Source organism: Podarcis raffonei, chromosome 13 (genome assembly GCF_027172205.1).
Source record: "Podarcis raffonei isolate rPodRaf1 chromosome 13, rPodRaf1.pri, whole genome shotgun sequence".
Lineage (NCBI taxonomy): Eukaryota > Metazoa > Chordata > Lepidosauria > Squamata > Lacertidae > Podarcis > Podarcis raffonei.
In genome coordinates, this window is record NC_070614.1 from 29,431,309 (window position 1) to 29,459,153 (window position 27,845).

The 27,845-nt window shown below is 40.6% G+C and overlaps 5 protein-coding genes across 5 annotated transcripts; 1 reads left to right on the plus strand and 4 right to left on the minus strand.

Annotated features, from left to right (window-relative positions):
- Positions 1-3,815: 3,815 nt before the first annotated feature.
- LOC128400369 (olfactory receptor 10A7-like) lies at positions 3,816-6,141 on the minus strand. The gene is made up of 3 exons (XM_053362551.1): positions 6,105-6,141; positions 4,933-4,990; positions 3,816-4,743 (listed from the first exon to the last, which is right to left on the minus strand). The coding sequence occupies exons 1-3, from the start codon at positions 6,139-6,141 to the stop codon at positions 3,816-3,818; spliced, it is 1,023 nt and encodes a 340-aa protein (XP_053218526.1).
- Positions 6,142-9,390: 3,249 nt separating this feature from the next.
- Positions 9,391-10,359, plus strand: LOC128400370 (olfactory receptor 2D2-like). Its single transcript, XM_053362552.1, has one exon. The coding sequence runs from the start codon at positions 9,391-9,393 to the stop codon at positions 10,357-10,359; it is 969 nt and encodes a 322-aa protein (XP_053218527.1).
- A 5,148-nt stretch (positions 10,360-15,507) lies between these two features.
- Positions 15,508-16,461, minus strand: LOC128399651 (olfactory receptor 10A2-like). Its single transcript, XM_053361295.1, has one exon. It carries the CDS (start codon positions 16,459-16,461, stop codon positions 15,508-15,510), a length of 954 nt encoding a protein of 317 aa, XP_053217270.1.
- A 4,035-nt stretch (positions 16,462-20,496) lies between these two features.
- On the minus strand, positions 20,497-21,450 carry LOC128399530 (olfactory receptor 10A2-like). Its single transcript, XM_053361089.1, has one exon. It carries the CDS (start codon positions 21,448-21,450, stop codon positions 20,497-20,499), a length of 954 nt encoding a protein of 317 aa, XP_053217064.1.
- Positions 21,451-25,249: 3,799 nt separating this feature from the next.
- LOC128399544 (olfactory receptor 10A7-like) lies at positions 25,250-26,203 on the minus strand. Its single transcript, XM_053361111.1, has one exon. The coding sequence runs from the start codon at positions 26,201-26,203 to the stop codon at positions 25,250-25,252; it is 954 nt and encodes a 317-aa protein (XP_053217086.1).
- Positions 26,204-27,845: the final 1,642 nt, after the last annotated feature.

The window sequence follows — 27,845 nt, forward strand, 5'->3', positions numbered from 1 at the left end:
ACATTTTGGATTTGGAAGGATTTAACAATATTTTTGGGTGGCATGCATATTTATGGTACGACAAGGTTAAAGCGCATAAAAGTTTCAAAAATCATATTGTCAGGAAAGCACTATTAAATGTCTGGGTTAGATATAAGGACCTGCTGGAAAATAAGACTCCAAGATGGCTATCACCAATGGAAGCTAAGGCAGTTAAAAAGCTAAATATGGAGTCGAAATGGCCAAGATATTGGGAAATCTTGGAAAAGCAAGGGGACAAATTGAGATTGCAGAGTTTTGAAAAACTAAAAGGGAAGGTGAGAGATTGGTTACATTATCATCAAATAAATGAAGTGTTTAAATTAGACAGTAAAATAGGCTTCCAGGTGGAAAAATCAAAATTAGAGACTGAACTGTTAGAATCCAGTACTAAGAATTTGTCAAAAATGTATGATCTGCTGCTGAAATGGAATACACAAGATGAAATGGTAAAATCAAGTATGATTAAATGGGCTCAGGACATTGGTCATAACATCATGTTTGCTGATTGGGAAAAGTTGTGGACCACCGGGTTGAAGTTTACGGCGTGTAACGCCTTAAGAGAAAATATAATGAAAATGATTTATAGGTGGTACATAACCCCAGTCAAGCTTGCAAAGATCTACCACTTGCCTGATAATAAATGTTGGAAATGTAAAGAAAAGGAAGGTACATTCTTTCACCTCTGGTGGACGTGCCCGAAGATTAAGGCATTCTGGGAAATGATTTACAATGAACTGAAAAAGGTATTTAAATATACTTTCCCCAAGAAACCAGAGGCCTTTCTCTTGGGTATTGTCGGCCAGGGGGTGTTAAAGACAGATACAATTTTTTTTATGTATGCTACAACAGCAGCTAGAATACTTATTGCAAAGTACTGGAAGACACAGGATCTACCCACACTGGAAGAATGGCAGATGAAGGTGATGGACTACATGGGTTTGGCAGAAATGACGAGCAGAATCCGAAACCAGGGAAGAGAAGCGGCGGAAGAGGAATGGAAGAAGTTTAAGGACTACTTAAAGAAATACTATAAAATTAATGACAGCTAGAATGATGTTGGGTTTAAAATAAATGGTTACTATTAGTAATGGTTAAGACAAAGAGAATAAGGATGATTAACATAAATTTATAGTAAAATAAGGGAAGATTCGCTGAATAACTGTAAGAACTTGGAATACAGAAACGGGAAGCAAGAGGAAGTCGAGGAAGTAAGGTTTAAGAAATTAGGACATGAAATGGTACTTGTTTTTTGTTCTGTTATTGTTTGTTGCTTGTTTATGTATGTTTTGTTTGTGTTAATATAAAAATTGTTCAATAAAAAAATATTATAAAAAAAAAAGAGAATTGTGTGAGATAGCAGACGTTTTGATGCAACATCAGCTACGCTCTCTGCAAACAAATCAGAATCACTGCTCATTAAATAGCCAGTGTTGACTAAAGTTAAACCATTGGAGAGTTACAGTGCATACTGTGATTGTAGAGATCATTGACCAATATGAGGGAGACATGTTTTATTGCAGATGGAACAAATTAAGGCTTCTGGTTTTGCTGCTGCAAGTGCACCATGCCACTTTTTCTTTCTGTGCCCCTCCCAGCCTTCATTCCTCCTTTGGTCATTTCTGTGGATCCATGACCTGACTGTTTCCAGGCACTGTGACCATCTGCAAGGGATTCCCACATGGCAGGATTAATGCTGCCAGCATTCATGTCATTTTTGCAGACATCTTTGTAATGCACAATTGGTCTTCCAACAGGTCTAGTATCTGAAGCAAGCTCCCTGTAGAGCATGTCCTTGGGGATCATGCCATCTTCCATTCTGTGGACATGACCAATAGTGCAAATGTCACTGAGACAGAAGTGCAAACATGCTGGGAATGCTGGGTGGGGAGAGCATATCTTTGTTTAAGACTCACTCCTGCCATGTGATGTCCAAAATCTTCCTGACACCATGTATATTGAGGTGCCACTGCTGGTTGAAGTTGCCTATGATTCACTTCCATAAAGCAGTGTGCTCAACATGCAGGCCTTTGTATTTCACCTTTGTATTTCACCTTTGTATTGGACGTTAGCATCATATTCTCCCATACCCTTTTGGAGAGGCGAGCTATTGCTGTATTGCCAATACACTTGCCAATACACAGCATCAATAGAAAAGTTGGTGGTTATTCTGGAGGCCAAGTAGACAAAATCGCCTACCATCTGCCTGGAGTACTGGTGACGATGTCCTGACCTAGGGTGTTGTTCTTTGTCAGGTTGATAGAGAGGACAAACTCCTGCAGGTTTGGGCAAAATGGTCAATGAGTCTCTGTAGAGCTTCTTTAGAGTTTGCCGGTCTTGGCGCAGAGACATGCCAGGTTGAACAGACCCCATCGCTCCTTAAATGGGATGGAATGGAAATACAGACTGTCTTCAGTGAAGCTGAAAGCATATGAGAACAACAAGGAGAAGAATATGCCAAAGAGAGTTGGGACAAGAACACAGCCCTGTTTCACCACTCTTTATAGGGAAAGCATCACACTGGATGTGCCAGACATATTTTTGTGGAAGGACATGATCATCTTGTGGACGTCCAGCTCTTCCAATGTTGTCTTCGTGCCTTCATACATTTTTCAAATGTTGCTGCTGTCAGCAGCAAGTTGAATGAGTTGACACAACTTCAGCCAATAGTTATTGACACACCCACTGGGCATCACTCCTTGCCTTTCTCAAGGCAGCATTTCCAAAAGGAAACACAGACCCTGTGTTACAAGTCATCCCCAATCTCTACAACAATGTGAGATTACAGGGAGTTCCCTGGAATATCACACTGCTGTAGAGATTGTGGGTGTTATATAACAATATGCTAAGTAAGTAAGTAAGTTGCATGAAAACAGTCCCTGGTTCAATCCCTCACTTCTGCAGTCAGAAGGATCATGGAGCAGATGATAGAAAGGGTTTCTCCCTGAAAACTCACAAACCCACTGCTAGTCAGATAAGACTAGGGGTAACCAACCCGCTAGGTATTTTGCTTCATCAACCTCAGCTCATGATGCTAGTGGTCCAGGATGATGGGAATTTTAGTCAAACATCATTAAGAGGATTCCACATTAGGTACTCCTGTATTAGACTACACTAGACAAGATGGGCAAATCACCTGACTTAGTACAAGGCAGCTCCATATATTCATACACAGAATCAAGTTTTCTGTCAGTGACAGAGTTGAGGAGAAAAAAAATGCAGAATTATTTTTACTTTGAAGTTAATTTAAAGCCAGTCAATGTTTTAGGTGTGTAAGACAGACCATAGTAAAAAATATCTCTCTCTCCTGAGACCTTTGGGTAAAGGATGGGTAATAAGTTCAAGAAAAATACAATCATTATAAAATCCAGTATCCATTGCTCTTAGCCAACACAAATAGTAGAGCTTTGTTCCTTGAAGTTTCTCATTACCGTATTTTATTAGGAAGGCTTTGCTTTCTTTGGGTGTATCCTTGTGCTCACAGTCACAATCAAGGGTGCTGCCACCCCTGGTTAAGCTCACTGAATACAAAGTAGCTGTGTGTACCACCCCTTTCCCTAGGGTCTGGTATGGTTTCAGGCTGGATGAGGACTATGTGTTGAGATTCCTGCACTGCGGGAGGGGTCAGACTAGATGCCCACCAGGTTCCCTTCCAAAACTACAATTCTATGCATTTATGATTTTCATTGCATGATATACCAATGTAGTATATACAACAAAGCTCACAACTTTAAGAAGACCCCAAATTTAGGGTGATTAATAAGTACACAGCAGCCACTAAAAATAAAAAATAAAAATTAGAACAATATTTTCCTCTTTGTCATTCTCTTTATTGCCTTTTTCACCTCTGTGTTCCTCAAGGTATAAATGATGGGGTTTAGCATTGGTGTTATAACAGTGTAAAAAAGGGAGAGGAATTTATCTCGTTCTAAAGAGTAACTGGATTTGGGCTGCAAGTACATAAAGCTGGCTGTGCCATAGAAAAGTGTCACCATGATGAGGTGTGAAGAACAGGTGGAGAACAACTTCTGCCTACCTGTAGCTGAAGGCACCCTTAATATGGTGCCAAGGATGCAGGCATAGGATATGAGTATGAAGATGAAAGGTCTCAGAGTGATGATCAAACTGCTCACTAGCATCACTGCTTCATTCAGAGATGTATCAGCACAGGCTAGCTTCAAAACTGGTGGGAAGTCACAGAAGAAATGGTTGATCTCATTAGAGCCACAGTATGGCAAGCTGAATGCCCAGCTTGTATTCACCAGTGGAAGAAGAATGCCACACAGCCATGAAGCCAAAGTTAGGCGGACACAAACACCTTTGGACATCAAAACCATATAGTGCAAGGGGAGGCATATTGCAAGGTACCGATCGTAAGACATCACAGCCAAGAGGAAGCACTCTACTGTTCCTAGGAATAAAAGAAAATACATCTGGAGAGCACAGCCGCTGAACGAGATGGACTTGTCTCTTGAAACAAGGTCATGCAGCATCTTGGGGAGGGTGACAGTGGTGTAGCAAATCTCCAGGAGCGATAGCACTCTCAGAAAAAAATACATTGGGGAATGAAGGTTTGTGTCTGCACAAGTGATGGCAATGATGAAAGAGTTCCCAGTTACAGTGACCACGTAGACAGCAGAAAGTAGAAGAAGCATGGGAATCTGCACCTCCAGATGGCTGGGAAATCCAAGGAACATGAAATAGCTGGTGGAAGTTGCATTCATTCTTATGGTATCACCAGAGTGCTCTCATCTGAAGAGAAAAACAACAACAACAACAACAACAACAACAACAACAACAACAACAACAACATTTCTTGACATTTCTGTCCCTGTAAGGAGGGGCTCTGCATTATGTAAAACAATAGTAAGAAAATGAAGGAATTGAAGATTAATTACATCAGTGACATTTTACTGGGGCTTAAGTCTGTAGGCCTGTTCAGCCACCTTTGTCCATTTGTACTCAGTCAGTTCTGCACACAAATAATTGCATGCACACAGTACACATACAAAACATACTAAAAAAGAAAACTCAAGTGAGCGACTGTTTTTTAATCTTTAACTGTTGTGATTTGGCCCTATGACCTTGGAGTGAGGGGTGGGTACTAAGTCAAAATGAAACAACAATCACAAGTTTGTTTTTAAATGCACACTTTAAAAAATATCATAAGGGTACTGGATGCTTCTCTGTCTCCCGTTCTCTCTGACGCACACACAAACACATTTTAATTAAGTAGATTGATCTTTGACAACTCTCCCATTTCCTACCTTGTGCAAATGTTTTTCAGGTCAGCCTATGCCTTCACTCTATAACTAAACCTATCCCCCTCATCTTCTTTCTTACACTTTAAAATGTCCTTTAAAATTCCAGGACCAAATCTCACTTCTTTAGATGTGCTCCTCAGTTATTTCTTTTTCCCAGCATCTCCAGCAAGGGCCAGGAATGATCCCTGTCTGTAACACTGCCTGAAGCCACTGCTCTTTTTCTTTCTTTGGCAATCACTCATAGCCGAGTAAGTTTGTCTTCCATAAACATGGTTTTAACGATGAGTCCGTAAGTGACTGTGGAGGCCAATTCTGGACCCACACATCCTTCAACAGTGGGGACATTGGTTTCCAGGCGAGAGTTGATCACAGTGTGGATTTGCCAAGTCCCTTCCTCCCCCAGGGTCTCTGGAGGGACTGGAAAGAAAGGAATGATACAGAGATATATAGCTTATAACTCTCAAACATCAAACAATAACAGTATTCTATCTTAGGCTGCTACTCTCAGTACCAAAACCTCTTTTTGGAAGCTTTGTCTTACTGGCCACAAAGGAGGAAATTGTCTATTCACTCACCTTAGTTCCTCAGCAGTCTTCTTAAAATGGTTGCCAGTGCCAATAACTCCACAACAAAAATGAAATTTAGAAGTCCCGCTTCAAGGAATTTCAGGGCTTGCTCTGAGTAAAATAATACCCCTTTCTCACTATAGGCTCACAGCCCCTAATGGTGGTTGTTCCATGCTTCAACTCTGCTGAGTATGTGCAAGAATATTATTCCACTGGAATTCTTAAAAGAAAATACACCAATGCGTTACAGTTTTACCTTGCAGAACACGGTTCATAAGATGGCTCTGATCCATCTTTAATAAACCCAACTTTTGCTTTTTTGAGGATAACTTTACCTTTCTAAGCTGCCCTTAGAGTACTCAGATAACACCAGCTAAAAGCATAACACTGCTTTTGTTCTGCTCCACCATAAAGATTCAACCTAAATCTCCTACAGTTGCACCAGAGGAATTCTAAGTGTAATTCTCCTAGGATTTACAGTATAAACAACTAGTTAATTGTGGTGGCTTTTTGCAATTTAGCTCCACATTGAATTGTGGATATGAATGCATGTATTTTAATATCACATTTACACCATAAATTTAAAGCACTCTTAGGTCCCATCAGCACTATACATGTAAAGCACTTTAAGTAGGCATGGTTTCACTGAAAGAATTATGGCAACTATAATTTGTTAAGAGTACTGAGCAGGGGCACCGACTTGGGCCCTAGGTTGCGGGTGCTCAGCGGCGCGCACAACATAATGTGATGTAATGACATCATGTTACGGCGTGCATGCCACATCAGTGCCTGGGAGCACCGGAAGTCATGTCCGAGGCCCCACAAAGTCTTGGACTCAACCTCTGAGGCCTTGGGCACCACCCCCAAGGCCCCACAAGATGTCAGATGCAACGTCCAGTGGTTCATAAGGTCCTGAAAGTCACATTGGAGGCCCCGCAAGACCACAGACGCCACCTCCGAGGTCCCACGAGACCTTGGGACGTGACTTCCAGTGCTTCACGAGGGCCTGGAAATTGTTTCCAAGGCTCCATGAAGCAGAATGGCAGAATGATTTAAAAATAAATCCCTCAACGATTACAGCTCTGTGGGAGAAAGGGAGTTTCCTAGTAACTTCCAGCATCCTTGACAAAGTACAGTTTCCAGGAATTTTTTGAGGGAAGCTATGAATGTTCAAAGTGGTTGTAATTCTGAACTGTCTTCTTCTCTGGAAGGGTCAGGCTGGGGAGGCAGTCTCCACCATTCCTCCTCTGCCCAGTCCCTGACAACACCCAAACCTACAAGTGTTCCTTAGGACACCTAAGAGAACTCCATGCAAAATTGTTAACATGCAGGTAATAATTGGGAGAGACCCAATATTGATTGCTACTTCAGCATACATAAATGGATGGATGTGCAGATATCGTCTTGAATCACAAGTAACCTTAAATCCTCAGGACACACCAAAATAATTGTACTGTGATTTCCAAAGAAATTCAGGACAGAGTTGTATGTCTCATGTGAATCTCCTCCCAGCAAATCCTTACAAGTTATCCCTGTGTGTATTATTCATGTGTTAAACAAATCCCAAGCGAGGGACATTGTTTTATATAAAGCATTTGCTTTCTCTGTTTCACATGCATCAAAAAACATTGCTATTTGGCAGGGACACTATCTTCTAAGAGCATCTAAGAGCATGGATTAACAGTAATTTATACTCTCTAATATTCAATACAGCAATGGAAAGTGGAGGGAAGAGGGAAAGAAATAAGACACATAGTAATTCATTTTAAACAAACGCACAACTTGAGGCTAGATGAATATTAGAGTTAAAATACTGTGCTAAAAATTGAGAACTACATAGTCTAAAGTGTACCAATTTCCATGTATGGAATCAGGAATGTTTATGGGTTGCAGGTACCAGTTGCTGTATTTCTAAGACACTTGATGCTTTAAGGAGAAGAATGGCAAGTAATGGCTAATTAGCCATAGATTACTTATCATTGGGTCTCAGAATGTCAGTGAGAACTATGGCTTTTGGAAAATTCTGATTAAAAATAATAATTGAAAGTTTCTGATGTTCATTTAATTATCTGATGACTGGAAGAGAAATCAGGTTAGAGAATACATTCAGTATTTGCTATTCTTGTTTTCAATCCTCAAGTGATATGTAATTAATGACACCCTCACATTTGCATTGTATTTCCTTTGCATTTGAATGAATTGCATTTGTATTGATCAGAGGGAATATAAAGATTAGTACAGCTTTGGCTAAACAATCACATCCAGGCTATGTCCACAGCAGCACCCCTTTATTGCTATGTTTACACTTAAATCCTGGATACTTACATGGGAGAGCAAGTCCCACTGAACTAAAAGAGGTTAACTTCTGAGTAGACATGTTTAGGATTGCATTGTTAATCATTCCTTTGTAACCCAAGGTGCACTGACATGGCTGCATCTTATCTGGTTGATGTTGAGGGCAAAGCAGGACAACAGAAAAGTCAGGACTGGATGGATGTATTGGTGTAGGAATTTGGTCTGCCTGGTGTAACACAGCTTCCTATGCTCCTAACAATAATTTAAAACAACAATCGATTTTTAAAAACAATGAAAAACAGAAGTAAAAGAAGCTGCATCTAAAACAACATTGCAAAAATCAGATTGTCCAAAAGTGGCCTACTGAATGCATACCCTTCAACATACCATTATTATTATTATTATTATTATTATTATTATTATTATTATTAACTATTTATACCCCACCCAACTGATTGGGTTGCCCCTGGGTGGCTTCCAACATATACAAACACACAATTAAACATTAAGCATTAAACAACTTCCTTATACAGTTTTGCCTTCAGATGGCTTGCAGGTCAGATAACTCCATACCCTCCAATATTTCTCCAATGCAAATAGGGACATCCTAAGGAAAAGTAGGATATTCCGGGATCAAAGCAGAAACCGGGACAGCTACTGTAAATCCAGGACTGTCCCTGGAAAATAGGGACACTTGGAGGGTCTGTGAAAAGTATGTCTCAGCAATATAATTTTTGGCTGACATCTAAAGATAAGAGGCCATTCCAAAGCCTGGACATCATCAACAAGATGGCCCCCTTCCTCATGGTCAACAGCAGCATCTCATATGGAGGTGAAACTTAGAGCAGAGAGTCCTCTGAAGACTGAAGCACACAGAGAAATACCTGTGAATAAAGGTGGGTCCTTTAGGTATCCAGCTCCCAAAGCATTCAGAGCTTTAAATGCTTAAATAATAAATATTTAAATGCATAGCACTTTGAACTGGGGGTGGAAATTGTTCAGGAAACAGTAAATCATTATAATGTTGGTATTATATGTCAGTATGAAGATGGTGGCCACAGTCCAACAGAAAATAATGGGCATTTATAGAGCAAACTGGAGCAGGTCTACTCAGAAGCGTGTTCCACTGAGTTAAATGGGGCTTACTCTCAAGTAGGCTGCTACAGGAGATGGCAGCCTCATGGTATCTCTAAACCTGTGTTGGACCATAGCTAATTGCAACCATGGTAATCTTTCTTTTAGATATAATGAAAGAAAGCAATCAGACCACTTTGCCGAAGGAATTTATCTTAATGGGGCTTACAGACAATGCTACAATCAAAGTTGCACTTTTTGCTGTGTTCAATGTGATTTACATAACAGCTGTGATTGGCAACCTGCTCATAGTCGTCTTGGTCAAAGCAGATTCTCGCCTCCACACACCGATGTATTTCTTCTTATCTAACTTCTCCATCTTGGAGGTTTGCTACACTTCAACAGTGGTGCCCCAGATGCTATCTCACCTTCTGGCTGAGAAAAAGAGCATCCCACTGATCCAGTGTGCTGTGCAACTGTATTTCTTCCTTTCATTTGGCATTACAGAATGTTTTCTTCTCACCGTCATGTCATATGACCGTCATGTTGCCATTTGCTTTCCACTGCACTATAGCCTCATGATGACCAAGCGGACCTGTATTGCAATGGCTACTACTTCTTGGGTGGGTGGTTTCTTCTTTTCTGCCATCAACACTGCATTCACTTTGAAACAATCCTTTGGAGACCATAACAAGATAGACCATTTTCTCTGTGAAATGCCAGCCTTAGTCAGTATAGCTTATGGGGGGACACACCAAGCCAAGGTGTGCATGTTTATTTCCTGTTTGTTCACCTTGATATTACCTCTTTTGTTAATACTTGTGTCTTATACTCGCATACTCTACACCATCCTTGGTAGCCATTTTGGTATGGGGACGCGAAAGGCCATCTCCACTTGCTCCTCACACTTGACTGTGGTCACACTCTTTTTTGGATCCGTCCTTTCAATATACCTGAGACCAAAATCCAGTGCATCCAAGGAGCATGTCAAAATAGCATCTGTGTTTTACATAGTCATTACCCCTGCACTCAACCCCTTCATATACAGTCTGAGAAATAAAGATGTGGTGCAAGCCCTGAAGAAATTGATGCATAAAAGCAGAGAGATTAACAAATCAGGTGGATGGGAAGGATGCTGGTAGAGGCTCTGCACATCTCTAGGATGGATGGATCTTGTATTTGTTACAAATCTTATTCTCTGCTGTGAGGTATACACTACTGAGGTATACAACCTAAGGCCTGGGGACCGGATGCAGCCCAATCGTCTTCTCAATCTGGCCCATGGACGGTCCAGGAATCAGCGTGTTTTTACATGAATAGAATGTGTCCTTTTATTTAAAATGCATCTCTGGGTTATTTGTGGGGCCTGTCTGGTGTTTTTACATGAGTAGAATGTGTGCTTTTATTTAAAATGCATCTCTGGGTTATTTGTGGGGCATAGGAATTTGTTCATCCCCCCCCAAAAAAAAAATATAGTCTGGCCCCCCACAAGGTATGAGGGATGGTGGACCCACCCACGGCTGAAAAAGGTGCTGACCCCTGCACTACTGGAAGAAATTTCATGCTTATTGAGTGCAGAGTCTTGAAGATCTGTCACATACATAATGCTCAGGTATGAAACTGTGAAAAAGTGCAAATATTTGATTAATCCAGAATCCGAAGTAAAATAATTTTTTAATTTTTATTTTAAGGAATGCTGAAGAGAATAGTCAAGTAAAAGACAAAGGGAGGTTAGAAATAGGGTGGATGTCAAAGTGACTTTAAATTATGCAGTTCTAACTATAATTCCATCTATTCCATTATCCCATTTTTTTTTACTCTCCATGATCTCTGGCACAGTTTTAAACCCGGCCCACCCCTTCTTCCAATTCAATATGCAACCTTCCTCTATGTAACCCACCCCTCCAAACCCAAAGGAAGTGGCTAATGTAGCACCATTTTTAAATGTATCCTGGGGGAATCCAGGAAATTACAGGCTGATGAACATTTATTCCAGGAGAAGTGGTGGAAAGTAAAGATCAAATGATTTAAACATGTATAAGAATGTCTTGTTGAAGAAGACTTGCCCTCTGTTTGAGCCTGTCCATAGAACATAGGTACCCACTCCGTGGGCTGGAGTGACTGAAGAGACAATGTGTACTTCAAAAACTTTTCAACAATGTCCTTCAGCACAAGCTCCTGAGTACGTTTGTTTGTCCTGAGATATGAGAAGAGGTTCTCTTGTGTAATTGGTTAAAGAACAGAAAACAGAAAATAGAAATAAATGTGAAATTCTCACAATGGAGGAATGTAAGAAATGGGGTACCCAAAGGGTTGGGGAGGATTTTCAGTCTGATGCAAGTTGTCCTCATTTGCTCTGCTCATAACATTATGCAAACCATAACACAGCCAATCCTTGAAATTTGCACTTATCCAACTTCCTCCCTCCCCCAAAAAAGTGTATACAAAAAAAAATGTATATTAGGGTAAGGTGTCCATAGTCTCAAACTGTGCTATAAAGGGCCACATTGCCATTGCATTGCTGAACCTGAATAGGTCTGTGTCTGGTCAATTTCTGGATGGCTAACTGGTTGAGAGCTACATGCATGTTACCTTAGTTTCCCAGATGAAAGAAAAGTGGGTATAAATCTAATAAAATATATAAAGTTTTAAAGGTATATATTAGTGAAAAAAATACACAGAAAAGGAATTATATTCTAAGACTTTGCTTGCTGGGCTGTGTATATCAGGCAAAATTGCATATGAATATGTGTATTGTAGGATAAACATGCACTAAAATGGTGACAAAGTTTCATAAATACACACACACACACACACACACACACCAGAAACTGAAGTGGAAACATGGTGAACTGTACTTAAGACAGGTAAAATGAGAAACTCAGAGAAACTGAAATAGACATAGTTGCCCATCACTGTTGGCCACTGTGAGAGCAGGAAGTATTTGGTCTGTCCCAGCAGGGTCCATATTACATTATTTTAAGCAGTGCTCATGCTCCCCTTTCTCTATGCACCCGTCTGGATTTTGGGATTGAGGTAACATTCTTTCAAAGGGAAAGTGAATTGGGGCAACCGCAATGTACCCCCAAGCCAGAAAACATTGTTCTGAGGCGCTTTTTTGAAATCCGAAGAATGCAAAATGGTTGTTGCATTAAAAATAGCTGCTTTCTTTCCCACTCAGGGAAATATATACATAATATATATACATAAAGAACATACATAATTTATTTGTATGCTGCCTTTCCATAGTTTAAACTATGCTGAAGGTGGCTTACAGCATGAAAAAAATACATAATCACAACGTAACAACAGTAGTCATTGACAGTAAATCAAAACATCAAAAAATACACAACCAATTTGAACAATATCCACATAAATAGTAATAAGATCTTATATAAAGATACAAAACATTAATATCAGTAACAGCACCCCCACCCCCGAACAAAACCCCTGTCCAAGATTCTGTTCAGCAGCCTCAGCTTTTGTAGTTGGAGTCAGTCAGGGCCCTGCCCTCCCAGGCCTGGTGGACAAAGGCCTTCAGGATAGGGAACAGGTCCTCCAGGACCCACTTGTACATGGTGGAACAAAAACTGGACATGCACTGAACTGTGCCCCTGTTAGTGGGCAGGTGTTCACATGACATCTTCCCCATCCCAGAATTGACCTGGACCTTTCCCCCTTGAAATGCAGAAGTTTTCAATCCTAGGAAAGTCTGAACTGGAAAAAAACCCCACATTTAAAATAAGAATGTTCCAGGGGAACACTGAGAGGAAGTCCAAATCTGAAAGTAGACCCAAAGCTTTAAAAGGTGTCCCACTGTGGTGTATTTTGCTTTTGGTTTTTCTTTAAGAGGGGGCAAATCTGATATTAATAATGCAGTTCTGATTTGTTCTCAGAAGTAAATCACACTGAGTTTAATGGTTCTTACTCCCATGTTAATGCACTGATGAATCAGCAAATCAAACTGGTAGGTGGGGGATTTCACAAAACTACCCCCCTAACCCAAACATTTTCATGGTTTTTTTGGGTGGGTGGTTGAAATATTGTAATTGGCCTGAGAGGGTTTCTATGGCAGGTCTCAGAACTCCAAGGTGCCTAAGGGTGCTGACCTAACGTTAACCTACTTGGTAAATTATTCCACATCACATTGACCTATTTATATAACTCCTACCACTATATGATTTTGCCAACTCTCAGGTCACTACAGAGCAGGTGAAAACAGGGGGGGGGGAGAGAGAGAGAGGGGGGGGAGAGGGAGAGAGAGAAAAAAATGGATGGAGATGGATCAGCAGTTTGAATGAGCCAAAAAGAATTTGTACAGTGTGGAACCAGGGGATGCCATTTGAACCACAGGCATCATAATGCCTTGCATTGGTATAGGTGACCAACTTATCTCTGAGAGAACAAGACTCTAAGGCGTGGCACTTTCAAGTTAACCCAGAATGCAGATGTTCAATAACTAGGCTAAGCTAGTTACATACGGTCCAGATAACTATCTGGTTCTTCCTTCTAGAGTGTCATTTGCCATGCAAGCTCAATAGATTGCACACAGTATTTTGTAGTATACAGACCGACACTACAGTGATGAACATGCAAAGTACAGAATCAGCTTCAAGCTGATAACAACAACATGCTATGAATACATGTTTCTATTTACAAAATTTATTCTTCAACCCCCAATTTGTGTTACCAGGGCCATTAAACAAAATGCAGTATTAACAATATATATCAGGAAACATACACAATGCATCTCTTGTTATATTGTGAAACCATCAACTTCCTCTATGGAAGAGTTTAAGTATATTATTGCAAAATTCAGAACAGGCACACTTGTTGAGGCAATTGGGTCAATTTTCTGTTGTCAATAGATTTTTTTTTTTTAAGCTCGGAATTTAAGTGAGGTTCCCTTAAGAAAGTCCTTGGAAGGGATGCTTCTGGTTCCTTCCTTACTGCAGTAGCCACATGTGACACATTAAACACCTTATTTGGAAGGTCATGGGGCTGTCCTTAACAATGCAGGATGGTGGGCAGGGGTCTAGAAACTGATTCTGATATTGGTCCATCTATCTCAGTGTGGTCTAGAGCTGTACAAGAGCTGTATTCAGATGCCACTTTATTGCACCTTCCCAGCATTTACTGACTTTTTAATTTTCACGTTATATATTTCACACAACACGAGAAGCACTTCTGGAAATCTAGTGAAATGTTAGTGAACACTTCCTTGTTAATTGTTTCCAGGGGGGAATGCTTGTAGCCCCATAGAAGAAGAAGAAGGTGAGGGGGAGGAGAAGGAGAAGGAGAAGGAGAAGGAGAAGGAGAAGGAGAAGGAGAAGGAGAAGGAGGAGAAGTAGTAGTTTGGATTTGATATCAAGCTTTATCACTACCCTAAGGAGTCCCAAAGTGGCTAACAATCTCCTTTCCCTTCCTCCCCCACAACAAACACTCTGTGAGGTGAGTGAGGCTGAGAGACTTCAGAGAAGTGTGACTAGCCCAAGGTTACCCAGCAGCTGCATGCTGGGTAACCTTGTTCACCAGATTACGAGTCCACTGCTCTTAACCACTACACCACACTGGCATTGACTCAGAAAATAATGACAGCTTTGCATTGCAATTTCATATGACAAAATTTGGGACAGTATTCTGCCCCCCCCCGGCCATTAAAAATATAGTGCAACATGGTGGGATAGTAATCAAAAAGACACAGTTCTGGAATGTAACAGTTATAGCTGTATGGAAGGGATGCTAGAAAGTGGGACAAAACAACAAAAACTCATGCAATAAACCCCACTTTTGAATGCAGGCTAGCAGTAGATCTCCAGGGTTTCAGGCAAGAATCTATTCCAGCCTTTCCTGGACTGAACGTGGGACCTTTTACATTGTTTTCCATCCATTCCAGAATGCACATTGCGTAGGAAGATTTCTAAGTCAGAGAGATCTTTGTGGGATTTCTGGTGGTTACAGCAGTAGAGGACCTCACATAATCCTCCCTCAAACAATTTTTTTCAATAAAAACTTTTCTACTCTCTAATTATTATTATTATTTGTACCCATTCCTCTGACTGGGTTGTCCTAGCCAGTGTGTTAGGTGAGATCCAGGCAAGGTTAGATGAATTAGTTTCTCTTTTAAATCAATGGGATTTAGATTAAAGCATAATTAACCTAATCCCATTAATTTTAAAGGGAAAACAGTTCAACTAAATCATTCTGGATCCAAGCTAATGTTTTCAGAAGTTAGAAGTTACAAGTTCCTACCTATTTTGGATCTCCCATAATGTGTTGGTTCATTTTTATCACCCAAAAGGCTTTCTATTCCAGATTCTTTTAAAGGCACGTTTTACCTCTTTATTCCGCAAGCTGTATATGAGGGGGTTCAAAATGGGACCTATAACAGTATAGAAAAGGGAGAGATATTTGCCAGTGTTTGGTGAGTAAGTGGAATTGGGCTTCAAATATGTAATACAAGCAGAACCATAGAACAAGGTCACCACAATCAGGTGTGAAGAGCAGGTGGAGAAGGTCTTCTTCCGACCTTTAGAGGATGAGATCTTCAAAATAGTGGTTATAATGCCAGCGTAAGACATCAAGATCAGGATAAAAGGCAAAGTCCCAAAAATCATAGCCCCCACAAAGACTCCAATTTCAACCCTAGAAGTGTCCCCACAAGCCAATTTCAGCAAAGGAGGGATGTCACAAAAGAAGTGGTTGATCACATTGGAGCCACAGTAGGAGACAGTAAATAACATGCTAGTGTGTCCAAAGGACATCAGAAACCCACTTAGCCAAGATGCCACAGCTAAAGTAGTATAAACTTTTTGGCTTATCAGGACGTGATAGTGTAAGGGCTTACAAATGGCAACATATCGATCATAGGCCATTGAGGCCAAAAGGAAACATTCTGACCCACCAAGGAAGAATATAAAGTAGGTCTGCACAGCACATCCGATGAAGGAGATGGATTTATTTCCAGAAAGGAGGTTTGCCAGCATCTTAGGGACATTGACTGATGTGTAGCAGATCTCCAGAAAAGACAGGTTTCTTAGGAAGAAATACATGGGGGTGTGCAGGGCAGGGTCAGCCAATGTCAGAAGAATGATGAGAAGGTTTCCTGCCAGAGTGATGATATAGAGTACCAGGAAAGTGGAGAATAATGCACTTTGCAGGTTTGGATCACCAGAAAGACCCAGGAGGATGAATTTAGCTGGTGCTGTACTGTTTTGTATAATATGTTCTTTTCTGTTCTGCATCCTGGAAAAAGAACATACAGAACTGATAAATTTAGGATATTATTGCTTGGCTGTACACAATCTTTTTATATAGATTATATGTGGGATTATTTGTTCAAGGACTGCCAGGCTGATCAGGGAACGATCCAAAGGCACATACTGCAGTGTTTTACTTGATTGGAATCAATAGGACTTAGAGGTGATCTTATAATAAAAATTCTAAATTATACCTAAATTATAGCTTCTGTGCCTTGTTCATATGGGGAGGTATAGTTTTAATAATCATTAAAGAGATTTTGCTGAACTTTCCATCTATATAATCATCATTTTCCTTATTAAACATGGCTAACCTTTATTAAACAAGTGCTAACCATTGGTAGGATTGTTCCTAGCTAACATTATTAATAGGCATCAAGGCATCAAGCCTGAAAAATAATCATTGTCCAAGAAATAATTTAGTATCATTCATGAAAAGGAATGTACAAAGTGTGTTCCTTCAGAGTGAAACATATCAAAGTCTTCAAAAGAAAATAATCTGGTACTTACTGAAGCCCTGGAAGGTCATAGCCAGATCTCTGTTCCTGACGCCCTAGTTGCACTAGAGATTTCTCGGCCACAGTTATAGAAGGTATACACTGCTTTCAGTGTATTTGCCTCTTCACCATGTTTTATTCTGCCAGATTCTTCCCACTGGGTGCTGTGCTTCAATACAGATCACAATGAATAACTCACTGATCAGGCAGATGCATTAATGTAGCTATTCAGTTATCCATTGTGATATTTCTTTTAAAATAACTTTAAAGCCCTTCATTCTTTGTTCTATGGGGCATATGGCTGTGCAGACATAGAATTATAGAATTGTAGAGTTGGAAGGGATGTAAGGGTCATCAAGTCCAACCCCTGCATGGGCTGTATGGGGTGTTTGGGGAGAGGTAGTACCTCTGTTGGTACACACATGATTCCTCTGGGGTAGTTTGTTCCCCTTTGCTCCCCACCCACCAATCAGCTGTCACTGGTGGCTGTCAGAAGCTGTCTTCTGGGACAACTCCTACAGTAAAGCTGGTGCCAAATGTATTGCTGTTTTCCTCTCAACCACATCAGTGAGGTTGAGAAAGGGGTCTTGTCATCTGAGCAGCCCAGAACATCCATTCATTTCTGCCAATTCAGTGGTTTGATTGTCCTCTGAGAGAAACTGATGCCAACAAATATACTGTAATGGGTAAACACTTTCTTGACCATATTGTATAACCTCCTGCAAACAAACAAGAATTAATGCTCACTTCCCCATCATTTTCCAGTCACAAATCCGAGATTGTTTCCTTGGTCCCTCCCCCCCCCCCGCCGCATGCCAGAGCTTTCTCCATGAAAACCCACTCTTTCAGGCAGAATCAGAGCAAATGTCAATTCAGGTTTTCTGAGGTTTGACATTTGCTCCAATTCAACTTTCAAGAGTGTGTTTTTACGAGAAAGCTCTGGAGGTGTTGGTGTGGATGCATTCAGAAAAGAAGCTATAAATTGCAGACAATGTCTGGAAAGCGTGGAGAAAAGGTAAATATGGATGATGCTTTACCTTGCCACAAACTGTACAAAGAAATCTGTATGAATGCTCAATAAACACGTAATTTAGAACTGACTTTAGTAGCAAGTTGGACCACTAAAATTCTTTATTTTTTCCCCAAGAGAGAGATGTGCTTGATGATAGATGATGATAGACAGATAGATGATAGATAGAGAGATAGATAGAAAGATGAGAGAGAGAGAGAGAGAGAGAGAGAGAGAGAGAGAGAGAGAAAGAAAGAAAGAAAGAAAGAAAGAAGAAAGATATTTTACACTGGCCTTCGAAAGGGCTACAGGGGTGATTTTCATGAATGACTGAGACTAGGCTTGGTTTCACCAATAAAAATTGTAGTTGGCAGCATGTGGCATACAGAGTACAGTGGTAAAAGATACAGTGGTAGGAGTGGGGAGATCCTTTGTCCCTTTCTTTCCATCGCTGTTAGTCTGAGTGTAGGCCAGTTAAGCCAAAACTAGCAAGTAAGTCCTCCCCCCAACTGCTTAACATGCTCTGCCCCCAAATGGGTGGTTTCAGAGAATCCAAGGCAGGTGATGAGAAGGAGAGACACAGAGAGCACCTAGCCTTCCTGGATCTTCTCTGACCCCAATGTAGCTTTCTCCTCTTTGGCAGACTCCAATCTTATCACATGTAGCATGACTCTGAAATGTTGTAGACACACAAGTGAAAAACGCCCTTTGGGTCTGGCAACAATACACGCGATAATCCAGACAGTTATTTTGATGAAGTTTATTAAGAGCTAAGCAGAAAGTAAGAGGGCAAATGGAAGACAGGAAGTTGCTTCAACAAGATTAAAGAATAAAAAATCCACCCACAGGTTATCCCATGCCTGCCTATTATAGTATTATAGAATCGTAGAGTTGGAAGGGACACTGAGGGTTAACTGGTTCAACCTCCTGTAGTACCTATCTTACTGCAGCTATTCACAATCAGCCTTTGGGTCTCATTCTGTGCAAAGTTGCAGAATTCATTACAGACCCTCCAATATCTATCCAATGAAAGAGAGACATCTATTATTATTTCTTAGCGTTGGTCTTTCTTGTTGTGGTTGCTGCTGCTGCTGCTATCATTATACATCCGCTGCCCATATGACTGGGTTGCCCCAGCCACTCTGGGTAGCTTCCAACATATATAAAACCTGAATAAAATGTAAAAATATATAAACAATGAATAAAAACTTCCCTATACAGGGCAACCTTCAGATATCTTCTAAAGGCTCTACAGTTACTTATCTAATTGGCTCGGGGGTTGCCTAACTCCATACCCCCAATATTTCGCCAGTGAAAATAGGTACACCCTAAGAAAAAGTGGGACATTGTGGGATTAAATCAGAAACTGAGACAGCTTCTGTAAATCTTAAAAAAGGGAAGTGTGTAGGGTCCATGATGGTCAAGTAATATGAGGGATGTTGAGAGACAATGGGCTATATGGCAACAGTTCACTTCCAAGAGGTTTGATCCAGGTAAGTCTTGAATGATATCTGGCATTGTCCAGACAATCACAAGGCAGTCAGTAGCCAGGGGAATGTCAATCAGTGCTAATTTTACTCTCTGCAAATTTTGGAAGTTAATGCAGGAAAAAGGTGGGTTTGTGGTTCTTTGTACTGGCTGATTCAGACAAATGGAAACACCTCTGGAACAGAAGCATGCTAATTATTGCATTGTGAGATCATGCGACAAAATGTGAGAGTAGCCCTGCATATAATTCTTTCTTGCCATTTAAAATCTAGTGCAGCATGGTGGGAACGGATTTTTTAAAAAAACATAAAACAAAAAAACCACAGTTCTGGAATGCAGCTGCTATTGCAGTGCAAAAGGGATGTTCTAAATTGGGACAGAAGCATCATATCATAGCATCATAATCAGAAAAACACATGCAATAAACCCCACATCTGAATGCAGCTTGGCAGAAGCTCCCCAGAGTTTCAGGAAAAAATCTTTCCCAGCCCTGCCTGGACTGAACATGGGACCTTTTGCATATAAAGCATGCAGTTTACCCTTCGGCTCCGATGGTATTGGATGAAGGGACAGGAAACTTTCTGTCAGAGAATGACTTTCATATTAAGTTATATTAGGTTCCAAGCTTAATTGAGGATGATTCCCACTTCCCCCAATAGTTTTCATCCATTCTCCAACACAAATTGTTTAGGAGGAATACTCAATTCTCACAGAGATATCTTTTGGGGGATTTTTGGAGATTTCACTAGGAGGGAACCACAATCTTTCCTCACACAAATTTATTTACTATAAATTATCCAACTGTTTGAGCTGTTAGGTACCAGTATATAAAGGCAAGGTTAGATGATGAAAAATGCCATTTAAATCAAGGGTCATATATTAAATCACAATTAACTTAATCCAATTAATTTTAAGGGGACCACAGTTCTCCTAAATCATTCTGGATCCAAGCTAATGCATTCAGAAATTAGTAGGTACAAGTCCCTACCTGTTTTGGAACTCCCACAATACGTCAGTTAATTTTTATCACCCAAAAGGTCTTCTACCCCAGATTCTTTTAAAGGAATGTTTTACCTCTTTATTCCTCAAGCTGTATATGAGGGGGTTCAAAATGGGACCAATAACAGTATAGAAGAGTGATAGATATTTGTCAGTGTTTGGTGAGTAAGTGGAATTGGGCTTCAAATATGTAATACAAGCAGAACCATAGAACAAGGTCACCACAATGAGGTGTGAAGAGCAGGTGGAGAAGGTCTTCTTCCGACCTTCAGAGGATGAGATCTTCAAAATGGCTGTTATAATGCCAGCATAAGACATCAAGATCAGGATAAAAGGCAAAGTCACAAAAATCATAGCCACCACAAAGACTGCAATCTCAACCTTTGAGGTGTCCCCACAAGCCAATTTCAGCAAAGGAGGAATGTCACAAAAGAAGTGGTTGATCACATTGGAGCCACAGTAGGAGACAGTAAACACCATGCTGGTGTGTCCAAAGGACATCAGAAACCCACTGAGCCAAGATGCCACAGCTAAAGTAATATAAACTTTTTGGCTCATCAGGACGTGGTAGTGTAAGGGCTTACAAATGGCAACATATCGATCATAGGCCATTGAGGCCAAGAGGAAACATTCTGACCCACCAAGGAAGAATACAAAGTAGGTCTGCAGAGCACATCCAATGAAGGAGATGGATTTATTTCCAGAAAGGAGATTTGCCAGCATCTTAGGGACATTCACCGATGTGTAGCAGATCTCCAGAAAAGACAGGTTTCTTAGGAAGAAATACATGGGGGTGTGCAGGGCAGGATCAGCCAATGTCAGAAGAATGATGAGAAGGTTTCCTGCCAGAGTGATGATATAGAGTACCAGGAAAGCGGAGAACAATGTACTTTGCAGGTTTGGATCATCAGAAAGACCCAGGAGGATGAATTTAGCTGGTGCTGTACTGTTTTGTAGAATGTATTCTTTTCTGTTCTTCATCCTGGAAAGAGAACATAAAGAACTAATGAAGTTAGAGTAAGGTTGTTCGGCTATACACAATCTTTTTATATAGATTATATGTGGGACTAAGTTCATTGACTGCCAGACTATATAATAATCATTTTCTTTATTAAACATAGCACGTGCTAACCTTTGGTAGAATTGTTCCTAAATAAGATTATTAAAAGGCATCAAACTTGAAAAATAAACATTGTCCAAGAAAAAATTTAGTATCATTCATGAGAAGGAATGTACAAAGTGTGTTCTTTCACAGTGAAATATGTCAATAGCTACAAAAGAAAACAATCTGATACTTACTGAAGCCCTGGAAGGTCGCACCCAGCTCTCTGTTCCTGACGCCCTAGTTGCACTAGAGATTTCTTGGCCACAGTTATAGAAGGTATACACTGCTTTCAGTGTATTTGCCTCTTCACCATGTTTTATTCTGCCAGATTCTTCCCTCTGGGAGCTGTGCTCCAAGACAGATCACAATAAAATATTCACTGAGCAGGCAGATTCATTAATGTAGCTAATCAGTTATCCACTGTGATACTTCTTTTGAAATGATTTTAAAGCCCTTCATCCTTCGTCCTATGGGGCATATGGCTGTGCAGAAATAGAATTATAGAATTGTAGAGTTGGAAGTGACCTAAGTGTCATCAACTCCAACCCCCTGCATGGGGTGTATGGGGTGTTTGGGGAGGGCTAGTACCTCTGTTGGTACAGACATGATTCTTCTGGGGTAGTTTCTTCCCCTTTGGTCTTTACCCTCCACTCAGCTGTTACCTGTGGCTCCCATAAGCTGTCTTCTGGGACAACTCCTGGAGTTAAGCTGGTGCCAAATGTATTGCTGTTTCATCTCGACTACATCAGTGAGGTTGAGAAGGGGGTCTGGTCATCTGGGCATCCCAGAATATCCATTCATTTCTGCCAATTCAGTGGTTTGATTGTCCTCTGAGACAGACTGATGCCAACAAATATACTGTAATGGGAAAACACTTTCTTGACCACATTGTATAACCTCCTGCAAACAAACAAGAATTAATGCTCAGTTCCCCATCATTTTCAAAACACAAATCCGAGATTGTGTCCTTGGTCTCTCCTCCCTACCCCCACCCCCGCATGCCAGAGTTTTCTCCATGAAAACCCACTCTTCCAAGCAGAATCAGAGCAAATGTAAATTTGGGTTTTCTGAGGTTTGACATTTACTCCAATTCAACTTTCAAGTGTGTGTTTTTATGAGAAAGCTCTGGAGGTGCTGGTTTGGAAGCATTCAGAAAAGAAGCTTTAAATTGCAGTCAATGTCTGGAAATTGTGGAGAAAAGATAAGTGTGGATGATGCCTAACCTTGCCACAAACTACAAAGAAATCTGTATGAATGCTCAATAAATAGGTAATTTAGAACTGACTTTAGTAACCAGCTAGATCACTAAAATTCTTTTTTCCCCCAACAGAGAGATGTGTTTGATGTTAGATGATAATAGATAGATTGATGATAGATAGATAAAGGAAGGAAGGAAGGAAGGAAGGAAGGAAGGAAGGAGGAAAGAAAGAAAGAAAGAAATTCTACATTGGCCTTTGAAAGGGCTACAGGGGTGATTTTCATGAATGACTGAGACTAGGCTTGGTTTCACCAATAAAAATTTTAGTTGGCAGCATGTGGCATACAGAGTACAGTGGTAAAAGGTACAGTGGAAGGAGTGGGGAGAACCTTTGTCCCATTCTTTCCACCGCTGTCAGTCTTGGTGTAGGCCAGTTAAGCCGGAACTAGCACGTAAGTCCCCCCCCCCAACTGTTTAACATGCTCTGCCCCTAAATGGGTGATTTCAGAGGATCCAAGGCAGGTAATGAGAAGGGGAGACACAGAGAGCACCTAGCCTTCCTGGATCTTCCCTGAGCCCAATGTAGCTTTCTCCTCCATGGCAGACTCCAATCTTATCACATGTAGCATGACTCTGAAATGTTGTAGACACACAAGTGAAAAATTCCCTTTGGGTCTGGCAACAATACACACGATAATCCAGACAGTTATTTGGATGAAGTTTATTAAGAGCTAAGCAGAAAGTAAGAGGGCAAATGGAAGACAGGAAGTTGCTTCAACAAGATAAAAGAATAAAAAATCCACCCACAGGTTATCCCATACCTGCCTATCATAGTATTGTAGAATCTTAGACTTGGAACGGACCCTGAGGGTCAACTGGTTCAACCTCCTGTAGTACCTATCTTACTGCAGCTACTTACAATCAGCCTTTGGGTCTCATTCTGTGCAAAGTAGCAGCATTGATTGCAGACCCTCCAATATTTCATCAATGAAAAGAGGGACATCTTCTTCTATTATTATTATTATTTATTATTACTATCTTTAGTGTTGTTGTTGCTGTTGCTGCTGCTGCTGCTGTTGCTGCTGCTGCTATCATTATAAATCTCCTGCCCATATGACTGGATTGCCCCAGTCACTCTGGGTGGCTTCCAACATATATAAAAACTGAATAAAATGTTTAAAAACTCTATAAAGGGCAACCTTCAGATATCTTCTAAAGGCTCTAGAGTTACTTATCTAATTGGCTCGGGGGTTGCCTAACTCCATACCTCCAACATTTCTCCAATGAAAATAGGGACATCCTAAGGAAAAGCGGAATATTCTGCGTTTGAATCAGAAACTGAGACAGCTTCAGTTAATCCTGGACTATCCCTGTAAAAAAGGGAAATGTGGAGGGTCTATGATGGTCATATTACTTGTATGAGGGATGTTGAGAGACAATGGACTATATGACAACAGTTCACTTTTAAGAGTTTGATCCAGGTAGGTCTTGAATGATATCTGGCATTGTCCAGACAATCACAGGGCAGTCAGTAGCCAGGGGAATGCCAATCAATGCTAATTTAGACTCTTCAAATTTTGGAAATTAATGCAGAAAAAATGTGGGTTTGGGGTTCTTTGTACTAGCTGATTCAGACAAATGAAAACACCTCTGGAACAGAAGCATGCTAGGAGAAGTCCAAAGAGAGGGAATTATTGCATTTTAGTTCATGTGACAAAATGTGGGCAGTATCCCTGTCATGTAAAATCTAGTGCAGCATGATGGAATAGCATTTTGTTAAAAAAACAAAAACCCACAGTTCTGGAATGCGCAACTATTGAAGTGCAAAAGGGATGTTAGAAATTGGGACAGAAGCACTAGCTTCATAACCGGAAACACACATGCAATAAACCCCACATCTGAATGTAGCTTGGCATAAATTCCCCAGAGTTTTAGGAAAATTCTTTCTCAGCCCTGCCTGGACTGAACATGGGACCTTTTGCCTACAAAGCATGCGATCTACCCTTGGGCTGCGATGGGAATGGATGAAGGGACAGGAAACATTCTGACAGAGATATTGTTATATTAGGTTCCAAGTTTAATCGAGGATGTTTCCCACTTCCCCCAATAGTTTTCCATCTATTCCCCAACACAAATTGTTTAGGAGAAATCCTCAACTCTCGCAGAGATATCATTTCGGGGATTTCTGGATATTTCACTAGGAGGGAATATGAATCTTTCCTCACACAAATTTATTTACTATAAATTACCCCACTGTTTGAGTTGTTAGGTAGATACAGGCAAGGTTATATGCATTAAATTCCCATTCAGATCAAGGGGCATATATTAAAGCATAATGAACTTAATCCCATTAATTTTAAGGGGACTACAGGTCTACTAAATCATTCTGGATCCAAACTAATGCTTTCAGAAATTAGTAGGTACAAGTCCCTACCTGTTTTTAACTCCCACAATACAGTTATGTCAGTTCATTTTTATCACCCAAAAGGCTTTCTATCCCAGAATCTTTTAAAGGCATGTTTTACCTCTTTATTCCTCAAGCTGTATATGAGAGGGTTCAAAATGGGACCAATAATAGTATAGAAAAGGGAGAGAAATTTGCCAGTGTTTGGTGAGTAAGTGGAATTGGGCTTCAAATATGTAATACAAGCAGAACCATAGAACAAGGTCACCACAACGAGGTGTGAAGAGCAGGTGGAGAAGGTCTTCTTCCGACCTTCAGAGGACGAGATCTTCAAAATTGTTGAAATAATGCCAGCATAAGACATCAGGATCAGGATAAAAGGCAAAGTCACAAAAATCATAGCCACCACAAAGACTGCAATTTCAACCCTTGAGGTGTCCCCACAAGCCAATTTCAGCAAAGGAGGGATGTCACAAAAGAAGTGGTTGATCACATTGGAGCCACAGTAGGAGACAGTAAACACCATGCTGGTGTGTCCAAAGGACATCAGAAACCCACTTAGCCAAGATGCCACAGCTAAAGTAATATAAACTTTTTGGCTCATCAGGACGTGGTAGTGCAAGGGCTTACAAATGGCAACATATCGATCATAGGCCATTGAGGCCAAGAGAAAACATTCTGATCCACCAAAGAAGAAATCAAAGTAGGTCTGCAGAGCACATCCGATGAAGGAGATGGATTTATTTCCAGAAAGGAGGTTTGCCAGCATCTTAGGGACATTTACTGATGTGTAGCAGATCTCAAGAAAAGACAGGTTTCTTAGGAAGAAATACATGGGGGTGTGGAGGGCAGGGTCAACCAATGTCAGAAGAATGATGAGAAGGTTTCCTGCCAGAGTGATGATATAGAGTGCCAGGAAAGTGGAGAATAATGCACTTTGCAGGTTTGGATCACCAGAAAGACCCAGGAGGATGAATTTAGCTGGTGCTGTACTGTTTTGTAGAATGTGTTCTTTTATGTTCTGCATCCTGGAAAGAGAACATAAAGAACTGATGAAGATAGAGTAAGATTTTTTGTCCTCACAATCTTTTTATATAGATTATATGTGGAACTCTGTTCAATGACTGCCAGGCTGTACAATAATCATTTTCTTTATTAAACATAGCACGTGCTAACCTTTGGTAGAATTGTTCCTAAATAAGATTATTAAAAGGCATCAAACTTGAAAAATAAAGATTGTCCAAGAAATTATTTAGTATGATTCATGAGAAAGAATGTACAAAGTGTGTTCTTTCACAGTGAAATATGTCAAAGGCTTCAAAAGAAAACAATCTGGTACTTACTGAAGCCCCGGAAGGTCACACCCAGCTCTCTGTTCCCGACGCCCTAGTTGCACTAGAGATTTCTCAGCCACAGTTATAGAACATAGTGATCTTAGGCTGCTTTCAGTGTATTTGCCTCTTCACCATGTTTTATTCTGCCAGATTCTTCCCTCTGGGAGCTGTGCTCCAAGACAGATCACAATGAATTATTCACTGAGCAGGCAGATTCATTAATGTAGCTAATCAGTTATCCACTGTGATACTTCTTTTGAAATGATTTTAAAGCCCTTCATCCTTCGTCCTATGGGGCATATGGCTGTGCAGAAATAGAATTATAGAATTGTAGAGTTGGAAGTGACGTAAGTGTCATCAACTCCAACCCCCTTCATGGGGTGTATGGGGTGTTTGGGGAGGGCTAGTACCTCTGTTGGTACAGACATGATTCTTCTGGAGTAGTTTCTTCTCCTTTGGTCCCCACCCTCCACTCAGCTGTTACCTGTGGTTCCCAGAAGCTGTCTTCTGGGACAACTCCTGCAGTTCAGCTGGTGCCGAATGTATTGCTGTTTCATCTTGACTACATCAGTGAGGTTGAGAAGGGGGTCTTGTCATCTGGGCAGGCCAGAATATCCATTCATTTCTGCCAATTCAGTGGTTTGATTGTCCTCTGAGACAAACTGATGCCAAGAAATATACTGTAATGCAAAAACACTTTCTTGATCACATTGTATAACCTCCTGCAAACAAACAAGAATTAATGCTCAGTTCCCCATCATTTTCCAAACACAAATCTGAGATTGTGTCCTTGGTCTCTCCCCACCACCCCCCACCCCGCATGCCAGAGCTTTCTCCATGAAAACCCACTCTTCCAGGCAGAATCAGAGCAAATGTAAATTTGGGTTTTCTGAGGTTTGACATTTGCTCCAATTCAACTTTAAAGAGAGTGTGTTTTTACGAGAAAGCTCTGGAGGTGGTGGTGTGGATGCATTCAGAAAAGAAGCTTTAAATTGCAGACAATGTCTGGAAAGTGTGGAGAAAAGGTAAGTGTGGATGATGCATAACCTTGCCACAAACTGTACAAAGAAATCTGTATGAATGCTCAATAAACAGGTAAATTAGGACTGACTTTAGTAGCAAGTTGGACCACTAAAATTCTTTCCCCCCCAACAGAGAGATGTGTTTGATGATAGGTATATAGATGATAGATAGATGATAGATAGATGATAGATAGACAGATAGATAGATAGATGATAGATAGATAGATGATAGATAGATGATAGATAGATAGATGATTGACCGTTAGAGAAAGAGAAGAAAGAAGGAAGGAAGGAAGGAAGGAAGGAAGGAAGG